The sequence below is a fragment of the Triticum aestivum genome, chromosome 3D (genome assembly GCF_018294505.1).
Source record: "Triticum aestivum cultivar Chinese Spring chromosome 3D, IWGSC CS RefSeq v2.1, whole genome shotgun sequence".
NCBI lineage: Eukaryota > Viridiplantae > Streptophyta > Magnoliopsida > Poales > Poaceae > Triticum > Triticum aestivum.
The window spans coordinates 24,082,788-24,097,675 of record NC_057802.1 but is presented as its reverse complement, the minus strand read 5'-3'; the positions used below and the strand labels follow the sequence as shown (position 1 = coordinate 24,097,675).

At 46.7% G+C, this 14,888-nt stretch overlaps 1 protein-coding gene across 1 annotated transcript; it reads left to right on the top strand.

Moving 5' to 3' along the window:
- The first annotated feature begins 6,308 nt into the window (after positions 1-6,308).
- Positions 6,309-10,744, top strand: LOC123077022 (uncharacterized). Its single transcript, XM_044499202.1, has 7 exons — positions 6,309-7,788; positions 8,781-8,820; positions 8,906-8,982; positions 9,341-9,435; positions 9,746-9,804; positions 9,886-9,993; positions 10,080-10,744. Exons 1-7 carry the CDS (start codon positions 6,543-6,545, stop codon positions 10,384-10,386), a joined length of 1,932 nt encoding a protein of 643 aa, XP_044355137.1. The 5' UTR covers positions 6,309-6,542; the 3' UTR covers positions 10,387-10,744.
- Positions 10,745-14,888: the final 4,144 nt, after the last annotated feature.

Sequence of the window (14,888 nt, the reverse complement as noted above, 5' to 3'; positions counted from 1 at the left end):
AATCATGTTAGCAAATTGCCACATTTTATAAAATCTGGTAAATGGATGTCAAACTATATTCCTTAATGAATTTCTTAAAGAAGAGTTGTATATGATGCAACCAGAAGGTTTTGTCGATCCTAAAGGTGCTAACAAAATGTGCAAGATCCAGCGATCCATCTATGGACTGGTGCAAACATCTCGGAGTTGGAATATACGCTTTGATGAGTTGATCAAAGCATATAGTTTTATACAGACTTGCGGTGAAGCCTGTATTTACAAGAAAGTGAGTGGGAGCACTACAACATTTCTAATAAGTATATGTGAATGACATATTGTTGATCGGAAATAATGTAGAATTTTCTGGAAAGCATAAAGGACTATTTGAAAGGAGTTTTTAAAATAAAGACCTCGGTGAAGCTGCTTACATATTGAGCATCAAGATCTATAGAGATAGATCAAGACGCTTGATAAGTTTTTTCAATGAGTACATACCTTGACAAAATTTTGAAGTAGTTCGAAATGGAACAGTCAAAGAAGGAGTTCTTGCCTGTGCTGCAAGGTGTGAAGTCGAGTAAGACTCAAAGCCCGACCACGGTAGAAGATAGAGAGAGAATTAAAGTCATTCCCTATGCCTCAGCCATAGGTTCTATAAAATATGACATGCCATGTACCAGACCTATTGTATACCCTACACTGAGTTTGGCAAGGGAGTACAATAGTGATCTAGGAGTAGATCACTAGACAGCGGTCAAAATTATCCTTAGTGGAATAAGGATATGTTTCTTGATTATGGAGGTGAAAAAAGGTTCGTCGTAAAGGGTTACGTCGATGCAAGTTTTGACACTGATCCAGATGACTCTAAGTCTCAATTTGGATACATATTGAAAGTGGAAGCAATTAGCTAGAGTAGCTCTGTGCGAAGCATTGTTGACATAGAAATTTGCAAAATACATACGGATCTGAATTTGACAGACCCGTTGACTAAACTTTTCTCACAAGCAAAACATGATCACACCTTAGTACTGTTTGGGTGTTAATCACATAGCGATGTGAACTAGATTATTGACTCTAATAAACCCTTTGGGTATTAGTCACATAGAGATGTGAACTAATCACATAAAGATGTGAACTGTTGGTGTTAAATCATATGACGATGTGAACTAGATTATTGACTCTAGTGCAAGTGGGAGACTGAAGGAAATATGCCCTAAAGGCAATAATAAACTCGTTACTTATATTTCCTTATATCATGATAAATGTTTATTATTCATGCTAGAATTGTATTAACTGGAAACTTAGTACATGTGTGAATATATAGACAAATAGAGTGTCATTAGTATGCCTCTACTTGACTAGCTCGTTGAATCAAAGATGGTTAAGTTTCCTAGCCATAGACATGAGTTGTCATTTGATTGACGGGATGACATCATTAGCGATTGATGTGATTGACTTGACCCATTCCGTTAGCTTAGCATTCGATCGTTTAGTATATTGCTATTACTTTCTTCATGACTTATACATGTTCCTATGACTATGAGATTATGCAACTCCCGAATACCGAAGGAACACTTTGTGTGCTACCAAACGTCACAACGTAACTGGGTGATTATAAAGGTGCTCTACAGGTGTCTCCGATGGTACTTGTTGAGTTGGCATCAAGATTAGGATTTGTCACTCCGATTGTCGGAGAGGTATCTCTGGGCCCTCTCGGTAATGCACATCACTTTAAGCCTTGCAAGCAATGCAGCTAATGAGTTAGTTGCGGGATGATGTATTACGGAACGAGTAAAGAGACTTGCCGGTAACGAGATTGAACTAGGTATTGATATACCGACGATCGAATCTCGGGCAAGTAACATACCGATGACAAAGGGAACAACGTATGTTGTTATGCGGTTTGACCGATAAAGATCTTCGTAGAATATGTAGGAGCCAATATGAGCATCTAGGTTCCGCTATTGGTTATGGACCGGAGACGAGTCTCGGTCATGTCTATATAGTTCTCGAACCCGTAGGGTCCGCACGCTTAAACGTTCGGTGACGATCGGTAATATGAGTTTATGTGTTTTGATGTACCGAAGGTAGTTCGGAGTCCCGGATGAGATCCGGGACATGACGAGGAGTCTCGAAATGGTCTAGACGTAAAGATTGATATATTGGATGACTATATTCGGACATCGGAAAGGTTCCGAGTGATTCGGGTATATTTCAGAGTACCGGAGAGTTACGGGAATTCGCCGGGGAGTATATGGGCCTTATTGGGCTTTAGGGGAAAGAGAGAGGGGAGGGTGCGCCCCCCCCCAAGGCTTAGTCCGAATTGGACTAGGGGGAGGGCGGCGCCCCCTCCTTCCTTCTCTTCTCTTTTCCCTTTCCTTCTCTCCTACTCCTACTACTTGGAAGGGCTCCTAGTTCTACTAGGAAAGGGGGAATCCTACTCCCGGTGGGAGTAGGACTCCCCTAGGGCGTGCCTAGAGAGGGCCGGCCCTCCCCCTCCTCCACTCCTTTATATACGGGGAGGGGGGCACCCCTTGGAGACACAACAATTGATCATTGATCTTTTAGCCGTGTGCGGTGCCCCCCTCCACCATAATCCACCTCGGTCATATTGTAGCAGTGCTTAGGCGAAGCCCTGCGTTGGTAGCATCATCATCACCATCATCACGCCGTCGTGCTGACGGAACTCTCCCTCGAAGAGAGAGGGGGAGAGAGTCTCCCCCATTGGCTTCCTCCTCCATGGCCTCCAGTGATGATGGCCCCCTCCGACAGGGTGCCGGAGGGGGCCTAGATTGATTTTTCGTGGGTACAGAGGCTTTGGCGATGGAAATTCTCCTCTAAGGTTCTTTTCGGGGGTTTTGGCATTTATAAGAATTTTTGGCGTCGATCTCACGTCAAGGGGGTGCCGGAGGGTCCCACAAGCCGGGGGCGTGCCCTAGGGGGCGGGCGCGCCCCCTAGTCTTGTGGCCTCCTCGGTCACTTCCTGGCCTAGCTTTGGTGCTTCGGGGGTCTCCTTTGGTCCATAAAAAATCACCGTAAATTTTCAGCCCATTCCGAGAACTTTTATTTCTGCATAAAAAATGACACCACGGTAGTTCTAAAAACAGCATCAGTCCGGGTTAGTTCTAATCAAATCATACCAAAACCATACAAAATTGTTGTGAACATGGCATAAATACTTCATAAATTATAGATATGTTGGAGACGTATCAGGGAGGAGTCAGACTCCTCCTCCCCTAGGCTGGCGAACCAAGTGGGACTCCTTCCCCTTTGGTGGCAGCCCTCCCTCTCCCTCCAACCTATATATACATGAGGATGTTGCTCATTTTTATACACAGGTTTTGGAGCCTCCTCTAGTTCTTCTAGTTCTAGTTCTAGTTGGTCCTAGTTGACTAATTAGAGCTAGGCTAATCCTATTGTCCTCATAATTAGAAGCCCTAGGTGGTTCTAATCTCCTCCCTCTAATTCTCCGGCGACGATTAGCTCTGGACGACGAAGCGCTGCCGGATCATGAAGGTTGCACGCTTGCAACCAAGTAGAGAGGTTGTGCTTTTAGGTCTTCGGTTCGAGGGACTATTCTTGGGCGGTACGAGGGTTCGTTCATCGACGGTTCGAGAGACTCTAAGTACGAGCTACACCGACACATCCTTCTTCTGCCGCAACTCGGTGATGGTAACGATCATGATCCCAACCCGTTATGCAACTTCATATTGATCTTGGGTGATCGTACGTGCAATATTTTTTGTTTTCTACTATGTTTCCCAACATCAATAAGTAAGAGCGTCGAAACCAACGAGGAGCAAAAGGAAATGATAAGTGGTTTTCAGCAAGGTATTCTCCGCAAGTATTGAAAGTAGTGGTGACTGATAGTTTTGTAGCAAGATAATTCGTGACAAGTAACAAGTAGCAATAGTAACCAAGGTGCAGCAAGGTGTCCCAATCCTTTTTATAGCAAAGGACAAGCCGGAAAGTTCTCTTATACTAAGCAAAGTGTTCTCGAGTACACATGGGAATTCTTGTCTAGTCACATTCATCATGTTTAGTTGATTCGCGTTTGTTACTTTGATAATTTGATATGTGGGTGAACCGATGCTAGGGTGTTGTTCCCCATCATCTACTTATTACTCCCCAATGCATTTCCTTAGGCCCAAGCATGGTGAAGTGTCATGTAGTCGACGTTCATATGACACCACTAAAGGAAGAACAACATACATATCATCAAAATATCGAACGAATACCAACTTCATATGATTACTTATAACAAGACTTCTCCCGTGTCCTTAAGAACAAAAGTAACTACTCATCATATTCATGTTCAAGATCAGAGGTGTATTGAATATGCTTAAGCATTTGGACACATAATCTTCCAACAAATAAACCAACTAGCATCAACTATACCTAGCGATGGGCAGCCCGCCCCGGACGGCCCGACCCGACCCGACAGACCCAAAAATCTTGGGTCGGTCTGAGCCCGAGTGTGCCATCGGGCCGGTGAAAATTGAGCCTGACGGGCAGATCGGGACGGGCTTGGGCTTGCGAAAAACAAGATTTTAGCCGTAGCCGGGTCGGGCCGTGTCGGGCTTTTCTAGGATCGGGTCAGGTTTGGGCCCGATTTAGCAGGCCCGACGGTCGGCTGGGCCGGGCTCGAGCCTGTGTTTTCAGCATCGGGCTTTTTTTTTGCCCGGCCCAAGACATGCCTAGGTATAGCATCAACTACAAGATGTAATTAACAGTACTAGCAACCCACAGGTACCAATATGAGGTTTTGGGACAAAGATTGAATACAAGATATGAACTAGGGTTTGAGATGAGATGGTGCTGGTGAAGATGCTGATGAAGATTGGTTCTCCCATGGTGAGAGGATCGTTGGTGATGTCGATAGCTTCGATTTCCCCCTCCTAGAGGGAAGTATCCCCCGCGGAATCGCTCCGCCAGAGAGCAAAAGTGCTCCTACCAGGTTTCGCCTCGAGACGGCGGCGCTTCGTCCCGAAAGCCTTCTTATGATTTTTTTTCTAGGCAAATAGCATCATATAGGAGAAGACGGGCCCCAGAGGCCTGCTGGTGGACCCCTGAGCTCGTGACTCTCTGGTGGATCCCCTCCTAGTATTTCTTTTGCCAATATTTTTTTTATTAATTCCAAAATAATTATCCGTAAATTTTCAAGTCATTTGGAGCTCTGGAGAATATCCATCTCTGTTGTAGCTTTTTCAGGTCCAGAATTCTAGCTGCCGGCAATCCCCCTCTTCGTGTGAAACTTGCAAAATAAGAGAGAAAGGCATTAGAATGGCGTCATGAAGTGAAATAACAACTCAATAAATTATAAATAACAGTAGAAAAACATTATGAAAAATTGATGTATCACTGCACACCATGGTCATGGAGCAAGGTGGCGTCAGTCCGAAGGTTCTGATGATTGCTCTTAGCCGACCACCTCACTCAAACGAGCTTGTCGCGCCACTTTGAGCCTCTGCCGCCGTGTCACATGCGCAGCTGGTCCTGCGACACGCTTTGCCAATCAGATTAATACAGAGATTCGATCTCGCAAGGTTGTTTATGTCATTGTTTCCTCTCCAAATAATAGAACAAAAAGAGGGGGCTGGATTAGACCCCCTATGGGTCTTGTAAATTTGAATGTTGATGCTTCCTTCGATCAAGATTTACTAATGGGCACGACTCGTGCAATTTTAAGAGATGATAAAGTTATGTGAATTGATTTGTGTGCAGATGTCTAGATAACGAAGGCCTTGGCTTTAAGATTTGAATTATCTCTCGTGCAAAGGGCCGGATGCAATTGACTATTTATCAACTTGGATAAATTGAAGGGCATTGACATCATAAAGAATGAAGAGGTATATGCGGGAGCGGCGGCAACTGTTTTTGATAATTATTATTATATGACTCGCGACTTCCCTTTCACTAGTTTCGAACATTGTAACGAGGAAGCAAATGTGGCCATTCATGAGTTCGCGAAGGTAACTAGATTTTATATACAACTCATGAATGGTTTGAGAAAGCTCTGAATGACATCGTGCCCCTCCTCATAAACGATGCTACCGTGCCCAATGTCCAATAAAGTTCTTTTTTCTTCAATTCAATAAAGTTCTTTTTTCGTCAAAAGAAAAAAGGCTTTGGCCAACGGCAATTTTAAGGAGCCAAGCGCGATGGAGTAATCGCCGTTGGATTTGTGTGTGCGGCCGTGCGCTCGCTTGATCCGCGCCGTAGTGGAGTCCGTTTTGGTTTTGGACTAAACTGGAATTTTAACAAGTTTTGACGGGTCTTAATGTATGATAGCCAAATAAAGGGAGTGGGGCTTCCCCGTCCTCGATCTCAATCAAATACTCCTCCTAAAAGAAAAATCCCCCAAGCACGCTCCCCGCATCGACGGCGCCGGCGCCGGCGATTCACGCCGACGCCTGCACCTCCCGCCGAGTCGCCTCCGTACCTGAAGTAGCACCGCCACCAACCTTTCCCCGGATTCGACCAATCCCGTGTTCGGCGGGCAACCTGATTCCCCACCAAATTTGTTGCCCTAGAGCCTGTTGCGTCTGACCTCGGTATCAAGATCCATGGCGCTCCCCGCTCTTTCCTTCCAGCCCTCCACCCTGATGGGCTCAAAAGCCGCTGACTCCGCCTCCGGATTCCCCGACTGGGTCTTCCTCTGCGAGGAGCCGCGTTTCTCGGAACGCCGGAACGAGACCACCGCCAAGTGCCGGACCGGCGAGGGCCAAGCCGTGGAGGTGTCCTTCTGGCTCGTCGACCCGCCCGGCGTCTCCTACTTCACCTTCAACTGCCCCGGCCTCGACGCCTCCGTCTTCCACGAGAAGGAGCCGCCCTCCCTCGTCTGCGCCGCGGCCGCCTTCGTCGTCTTCTGCCTCTCATTCAGGGGCTCCATCCACCACTTCGTCTACAGAGCCGCCCCCGCAGGGAAGCAGTCGCTGCAGCTGCTCCCGGACCGGGACCCCAGCTCCACGGTCTTCAGGAGAACGGGGTTCGGCCTCTTGCCCTGCGCCGACGGCGAGCACTACGCCGTGGCATACATCGACCGCCAGTGCCTTGGCAAAGATTCTGATTGGTGGTTCCATGCACACGTCTTCTCGTCTGAAACTCGGGCGTGGAGCAGCCACAGGGTGTCGTTGCGGCACTTATCCAAGTCTGAGAGGCTCATGTGTTGTCGACATGGCTTGTCACAGCAGATCGCTGTTGCAGGCTCACTGGGCTGGGTTGATCTCATGCGTGGCATTGTCCTTCTTTGCAACCTGTTGGACGGGAATCCTGTCATCAAGTTTATCCCGTTCCCCGAATCAAGGGTTAGCTTTCTCGACGAGGATGGCCGCCCTGAGCTCGCTCCTCAGTATTATTGCAATGTTGCCTGCTGCGGCGATCTCATCAAATTCATCGAGGTGGAATTTGATGACCCGGTTGTCAGGACCAGCGGTATAGGTTGGAGAGCCACTCTGTGGGAGAGGAAGATCTCCTGGGACAAGTGGGAGATCCGTTCCACGGTCGATGTTGCTAACATCTCGGTTGACCAAAGTTTTTCTGCTGTATTGCCTGGGCTGTGGTGTGATGAGACCCAAAAACTGGACTTGAAGAAACTGATTTTCTATACCCCGCTGCCGAGCAGGCGTGATGATGATCTTTTTTACATGGTGGCTAAGGTGAATGCTGACGACGAGACTGCCTGGGCCATCGCAGTTGACATGGAAAGGGCAGCTGTGGAAGCAATGGCCCAGTTCTCTCTTGGACGGTACAAGTACCACATTGCAATGTACTCTTCATGCGACTTCCCCAAGTACCTCAACATGACCCCAGGTGATTCTTCCATCTTTATGCCCATGTGATTTAACTCGCAGTCGTAGCTTTTGAATTCTTTGTTGTCTGTTGGTTATATGTGCTTAGGACAACGTTTCAGTATTGACACTATGGACATTGGACTGTTCATGGTCATTAACTTTTAGCTGGTTTCATTAATCTTATAATCTAACTATGTTTTCCAATGTTTTGATTCGTACATGTTAATGCGTTAGAAATACACATGAAGCTGCAGCCCATACTTACTAAATGTGCTACCAGCATGGACCCTGTGTATGGAGACCTCACTTATACAGGCAGGCAACACGGGGTTCATGAACAGACATCATATATTCTGTAACCTCAAGTTTCATATTGTGGTCAGATGCAAGTATGCAAGATGAAATAGCTGTTGATATTGTCAAAGACAGTCGAGGTGTATCCTGAGGCCATTTTTTGTTTTTTGTGGGATGATCCCATCCTAGTTAACTTGTTCAGCACTTAGTACTTATGATAACTGAGGCTGTGCATGATGAACTGACTCATCCGTTCCTCCAACCAAACAGGAAAGACAGTGATTTGTTGCTGCTAATTCAAATCTGTTCCATGAACCAAATTAAAGCATCAACGGATATAGACAACCTCAAGTGGCTTATGCAGCATGAAATACCAAAACTATCATGAAAATCCACTAATAACAGCAATCTGCTAGGGCCAGTGTCTTTTCATCTCATGTTGCTGGTCCTTTCGTACATGTGTGCTTGACCAACCTGCGCACATCCTCAGACACCATATTACCACTGCAGGATGGCCTTGCTATGTATGCTGTTTATGGCACACTGATATAATTTGTTAGAAGAAATGAGAGCAATCCAATGATGTAATGATGTATCCTCCAAATTTTTTGATCCATGATCTGCTGACGGGGCAATAAAATTGCTCAATTGACAAGTTATACATGTTTCTTTCGCCGTCCTTTTTATCTAACTGTTTCGTTGTCCATACTTTTGCAGGGGCAGACATGTATAATCCAGTGGACAAGTGCTCTAAGCGGTAATTCATACATAGCTAATTTTAGCTGTTCCAGTATTTGATTTTTTGCATGATATCTATTTCATTTATGCTGCTGCTTCTGTAGGATGTCTGTTGCCAGGTTGAGTGCAAAGCAGTGTGTGGTGCAAGTGCTGCGGACTCTAGACTGGCTTCAAGAACTTGGTAACTAATAAGCCTGACTTCTTGATATATGCTCTTTATTTGTCTTGGTTATGACATACTAGATGTGCAGCCAACATTCACCAAGTGCATGTTTAGGCCGTTGATCTGCAATTAATTTCTTAGCATCATCTGTGAATATCTGCTGAATTTAATCTGCTCTAAATGCTTGCCCATGTCAAGTATAATATGCTTGTAAATTTTTATGTGCTTTCACTCTTCATTTGTATGTCTGTAACTTTCTTGGTGAACATCTTAAGCAAGTGCAGCCCGTGTGATAGCATCATTAGCTCTGCAGATATATGTTCTTGCAAATTGGCTGTCATGACCAGGGCATTCACATCTGTATGGTCAATTGCAGATCAATGCTTGGAAATTGAGAGGTCAACTGACAACGCATACAGATTATTACTTCAGTTTTCTCCAGTATCATCTCTGTGTTCCAGTATCAGACCAGTAAGTTCTGTTATTGTATCCCACAGATATAGTCCAGGGCTTCATGTTACGAGTGTATCCTTATCTCTTTGCTATAAACCCTTTGTTGTCAAGTTTCTATTTCTGTTTCTTTGGACCGCGCACGCAACTTCTCTTTGACAAGCTTCAGATTCTTCATTTATTTGTCCGAACTATTTAGGCAGCCGTGCTAGCGTGTTTATAAAGCAATTGCTTGATTTCAAATTATGAACCGTCAGCATTCTTGAGCAATTATTTAAATTCATGTTATGAATCCAAAGTGTGACTGAATCCTAAGAAAATCGTGATGCAGATGGTAAAATATGCTTCCCAAGGTGAAGCTGCATCGAAGGCTGTAGATTTTTGCCGAAGGTATATAGATGAGGAAACCAGGCATTTGTTTGTGAAATAAACTTACATTTATATCTGATCATAATGTCTGTTGTTTCCTAGAGCTTTGGAAGATTTCGACTTGGCTCTACACGGATCACCGAGTGATCCATCAGCATCCGTTGAAACCATGCGTAGCAAAATCAGTGATGTCATTCAAGCTTTGGACAAGTACAAGAAAATGAGTGGCCTCTCTTCTTTATTAATAAACGGAGCCCTTAGTGATTTTAATTTTATACCTGGTTCAATTGTTTCAGCGTCATGCAAATTGTGCCATCAACACTGATACCGAAAGAAAGGATGCTTGGAGATGCCAGCGACCAAAAAAGATCAAAGGCAACATCTGAAACTCTTGAGAAGCCATTCGAGGCAAAGAATACAGTTTATGGGTGGCTGCTACTGAGATTGATGTCCTTTCCTCGGGAGTGGTATCAAGTTCGCAGGAGATGGATGATAGCTAGCCGTGAACAACGACAAGCCGTGGTGAATACAAAGGATAAACATGGCAAGTGGCGGCAACGGAAATACGAGCCCGGTAATTCTCGAAGAGAAAAAAGGACCTGATATCAATGGCCGTGGTTATGTCATCTTCCCACCGTGATGTAAAGGAGTCAGTATCTTACTGATATGGAATGTCTGTAGAAACATATAAGCTTATGGTAGATTGAGTGTTGAGTTATGGTTTCGGCCATGGTTATGGGCATGATGCTTATGTGAAGGTGCTGGTTGCTGCTACCTAGTAGACACCTAACTGTAGTGGTACTACATATGTTGTTGCTACCAGGAGTACTTGCTAGTTCTTCCTGCTTGCGTGCATGAAGAAACTGGTGGCAGGTTGTGCTCTTCTAAGTTAACTGCAACTAGAACCCCAAATCTCAATCCTGGTTGTACCTAGTAGGTGAATGAAGTATCGGTTGTCTTACTCAATTGTCATTCTTGTCGCAGCTTGATGTCGTGCATCGTCGTGCTCTTGCTTCATGTGAGGGTCCGATGACATCCGCACTCCCATCGAAGGCGCTTCATCGTGGGTCTGGGGCGTCTGTCGTCTCTGGTACCGTTGGCTCACCAACCTCGTCGGAGCTCATGTTGCGGTTGTCTGGCACGTGTTGGGAGCTTTTTAGAACGAGCGGAGGCTGCTCTGAGTAGACTCTCTCTTGCGTCGGCTATGTTGCAGACCTCTCTGGTGTCGTACTCTTCTTGCGCGGACGGTGTTTGTGGAAGACAACATAGGATGGGAGATAAGGGGGGGTGGAGTTATATGGCTCCTTTCTCCCCTCGTGTTGGAGACAATTCATCCTTGATGCCTACCTCCCATCCTATGTTGTCTTCCACTGAGGACGAGTCCATTGCCGTGCTTGTGGCTTCGGTGCTGCAGGTCATGCCCGATCTTAGGGAGCTATGCCTGAGTTTGTCAGTGGAGCATATGAAGGTGGACACACCGACGACCTCGGGTGAGGGACAAGATTCACCTTTGTCAAGTGAGCAGCTGGAGGTTCCTATGGTTGATGATGCGAAAGGGAAGGCGTCCGCTATATCATGATGGATTGTGCTCGGTTCTCGTGTTATCGACGTGGCCTTGGTATTTTGAGTCATCATTGCTGGTTTTCTCGCCCGGGGTTCTGTTGCATTGTAGAAGTGTTGAGGGTTGTGCTTGTTGAGTGTTGGGAGCACTTGGCGGCCGTCTACGTGGTCGTGGTGCTTCGTGTTGAGTGAGTTTGTTTGTATCGGTTTTTGCCCGTTTTTCCGTAAATTAATTGGGCAATTCTCTTATTCTTAATTAATCAATGAGGCAATTCTTTTGCCCCCGTTTTGAAAAAAGATGGGCCTGAGTCATGTGTTGCTTGGAAGCTGTAAAATCGAGTCGAGGTATTGATAAATCCACTTATGGATCTAACACTTGAAGAAAGGTATTTTCTCCCAAAAATCCACTTATCGGTCTAACAGTTTAAGAAAGGGTTTTTGTCCAAACGAATAAACTATCGAGGTAACTAAACGGGCCTTGCGGAGCCGTATATTGCGCCATTTACATCCTTAGGTATTGAGATGGAGTTATAAGTAAAACCCCAGTGTATTATGGTCGATGTAGACCCCGCTTGCTATTTGTCACGCGAGGCGAAGCGGAGATGGGGTGAAGAGCCAGGCCAGAAAGAGCCGGCATATCATCTTAAGATTTTACGAAGTTATCGTAGGCCACTCGTAGTCGAGGAGAACGTCTCCTCCCACTGAACGCGCATCGCCGAAAATCCTGAAATAAATCCAGGATAAATGCGAGCATTAGGATTTAATTTCTGATGGGCCCGAGATACCACTATTTTCCTAACCACCTAACCGGTTGGTTCGCGGCCGAAAAGAGCGTTGATGGGTGCAAGTCAGTGATTTTGTTGGCGCCAAAGAAGAGGGCAGGTCCTAGAGGGATTGTGAGGGTAATGACGACCACTGCTTAGGCCAACTTCAATGCAGACATCCATTTTCATTTGGTTTGGTTCGTTTGTGTCCGTGAGGCCAAAAAACCATGGCCTAATGCGCGCCCGCAAAAGCAAATTCTGACTGTTTGGTGTCCGTCATGACGCATTTTTGTCCTAAATTTGGGCACAATTTGCGTCCACATGCATATGATACGTATGTGCCATGCGTCCGCTCGGTGTCCATCTCGGACCCGCGTGTCAGCCACCCAACCACCACCCGCTGGTCATTTTCAAGCCCACGCTTGCGTTTGGGCCTGCACGTCAGCCATTGAAACTCGTCATGTGTGTCGTTTTTAATGCCACACGTGTCGTGGGGGCCCGGCCAGTCCACTTCCTTCCCTTTGACCAGCCCTCTTCCTCCTCCCGCCCCCGGCTGGTCGACATCTAGCCCTATCCGCCGCCCCACCGCTCCACCCCCGCTGACGCAACAATCCCGTGGAAGTGGATCATGGCAAGCCAGGGAAGCATGCCCACGAGGCTAGGTCCTCATCGGGGTCGGGGGCCAGCGGGAGGAGGCCCAACGACAGGCGGCGGCACAGTCGGATGCGGCGCAAGTGGCGGCACAACCGGATGCGGCGTTGACGACGTGGCAACATGCCTTTCCATGAGCGGCGGCGGAGTTCGTCGACCTAACCCAAGATGACGAGGATGACGACAAGTAGATTGGGCTTATTTAATTTTTTGTAAGTTTTATTAATGTTAGACTGGACTTCTGAGTCGTTTATTTTTTAATTCAAAAATCTAGACCTCAAATGTTAAATGTATCCTCTGCATTGGGCGCACGTACGACTCGGCAAAAAAGGACAAACTTCACGTCTGTTTTGGGTCTTCGTGTTAAAGTTGACCTTAGACTTTTTTAAGGGGGGAGGGAGGGGTTTGGCCGTCATCTCTTTTTGGGCAATAATCTGCGCCGGCCGGTCGCTGCGCAGCCGTTCGATCTGGCGCACCACAGCCGTTCAAATATCTATCCCCGATCTGGTCCTCCTCGTTGACTCGTCCTCTTCCTTCCTCCCGACTCATCCTCTTCCTCCCGATCCCCTGCTGCTGCCCCACACGACTCCGCCTCCATGTGCAGCTCCGCGAGGGCACCGGCCGCCGGGCGCTCGCACCCCAACCCCTCGCCGCCCCTCCGCTGCTTGCCGGAGAACCTTCCCCCGCTAGTCTATTTCAGTTGTAGCTTGACGCCGACCACCAGTGAATGCCTTTTAGTGGGTGTAGCAAAAAACATCGCCGCTAGTAGCAAATCCAACAACGATTGCAGCAAAAATGGTCCCCGCCGTCGCGGGGGTCGCAGCTCCGCCGCGTTGGATGTAGCAAAATCATTTGCCGGTAGTAACAAAATAGAAAGAAGGTGGTAGCGATTTTTAGGCTAGTTCCAGCAAAAACAAATCAAAACAAGGTGGTAGCAAAAATTCTTTATGCTTCCAGCAAAACAGATGGCTGGTTGAAGCAAAATTTCTTGCCGGCCGCCCAAAAATTGCGATGCCAGCAAAAACACACAAAAAGCTTTTATACTCGCATCCATGAAAAATCGCTGGTTCCAGCAAAAATGCTTGATGCTTCCAGCAAAAACAATGGATGGTTGAAGCAAAAAAAAACATACTGGAGGTTGCGGCTGTTGGTTTCAACATTTTGCTGGGATGGTTGTAGCACCTTGTGTCGCCGGTTCCAGCAAAAAAGCTGGCCGGTTCCACCATCGTCGGCATCGTTGCTGCACGCCGCCCAACCTGTCGCAACTCTTTCATGCCTCCCCGGTTGCAGCACCCCACGACGCGGTCCTAGCTTCACATCTTCTCCGTTGACCGGCGCTGCTCATAGCTTAGGCTCGTCGGAGCGTGCGGCACGACACCAGAGGACAGCAGGCGCGTGGGGCGGTGCATGGCCAGGCTGTTGCCTTGGCCGCGCGGCTGCTCGTCGTGGCTGGTTGCAATACACAAGCCCGGCCACCCTCGACGCCGGCGACCTCGCCTGCCGGCATGGCTAGAGGAGATGGTGTGGTGGAGAGCTCTCGCTGGAGATGGAATGGAGGAAGGGAAAGGGAGGGGATTGGATAGAAGATGAAGACGCACTACGTTTGTGGATAAAAAAAAGAGAAGCGGTGGAGGAGATAAGGCTCCTGGCCCCGCACTCGACACGCGTGAGGGAGGAGGCCGACCGATCGTCCGTTCCCAAACGTTTCCCTCTCTTTTTTGGTATCTTAGTTTTTGAATCAATCATAATAGGCACTCCCTTGAGTCACAATTATAATATATTTTAAATATTTTAATATAAACTACATACAAAATGAAATAAATGAGCAAATACACTAAAACGTGTCTATCCGCACCCGATTCACGAAAAAATTAAAACAACTTTGGAGGGAGTATCTAAACTTTTACTCCCTCCGCTCACAAATATAAGATATTTTAATATAGATTACATATATACTGAATTGATTAAAGAAATACATTAAAATTCGTCTACGTACATCTCAATCAGTAAGGACAAACATCTTACAATAATAAATGGAGATGCATATTTTGGTGATACTTACAGATGCCAGCAGTGGAGCGTATCCCACTCTTCGGTATTCGCCCAAAACTGAAAAGAAAAGTTTGCCAC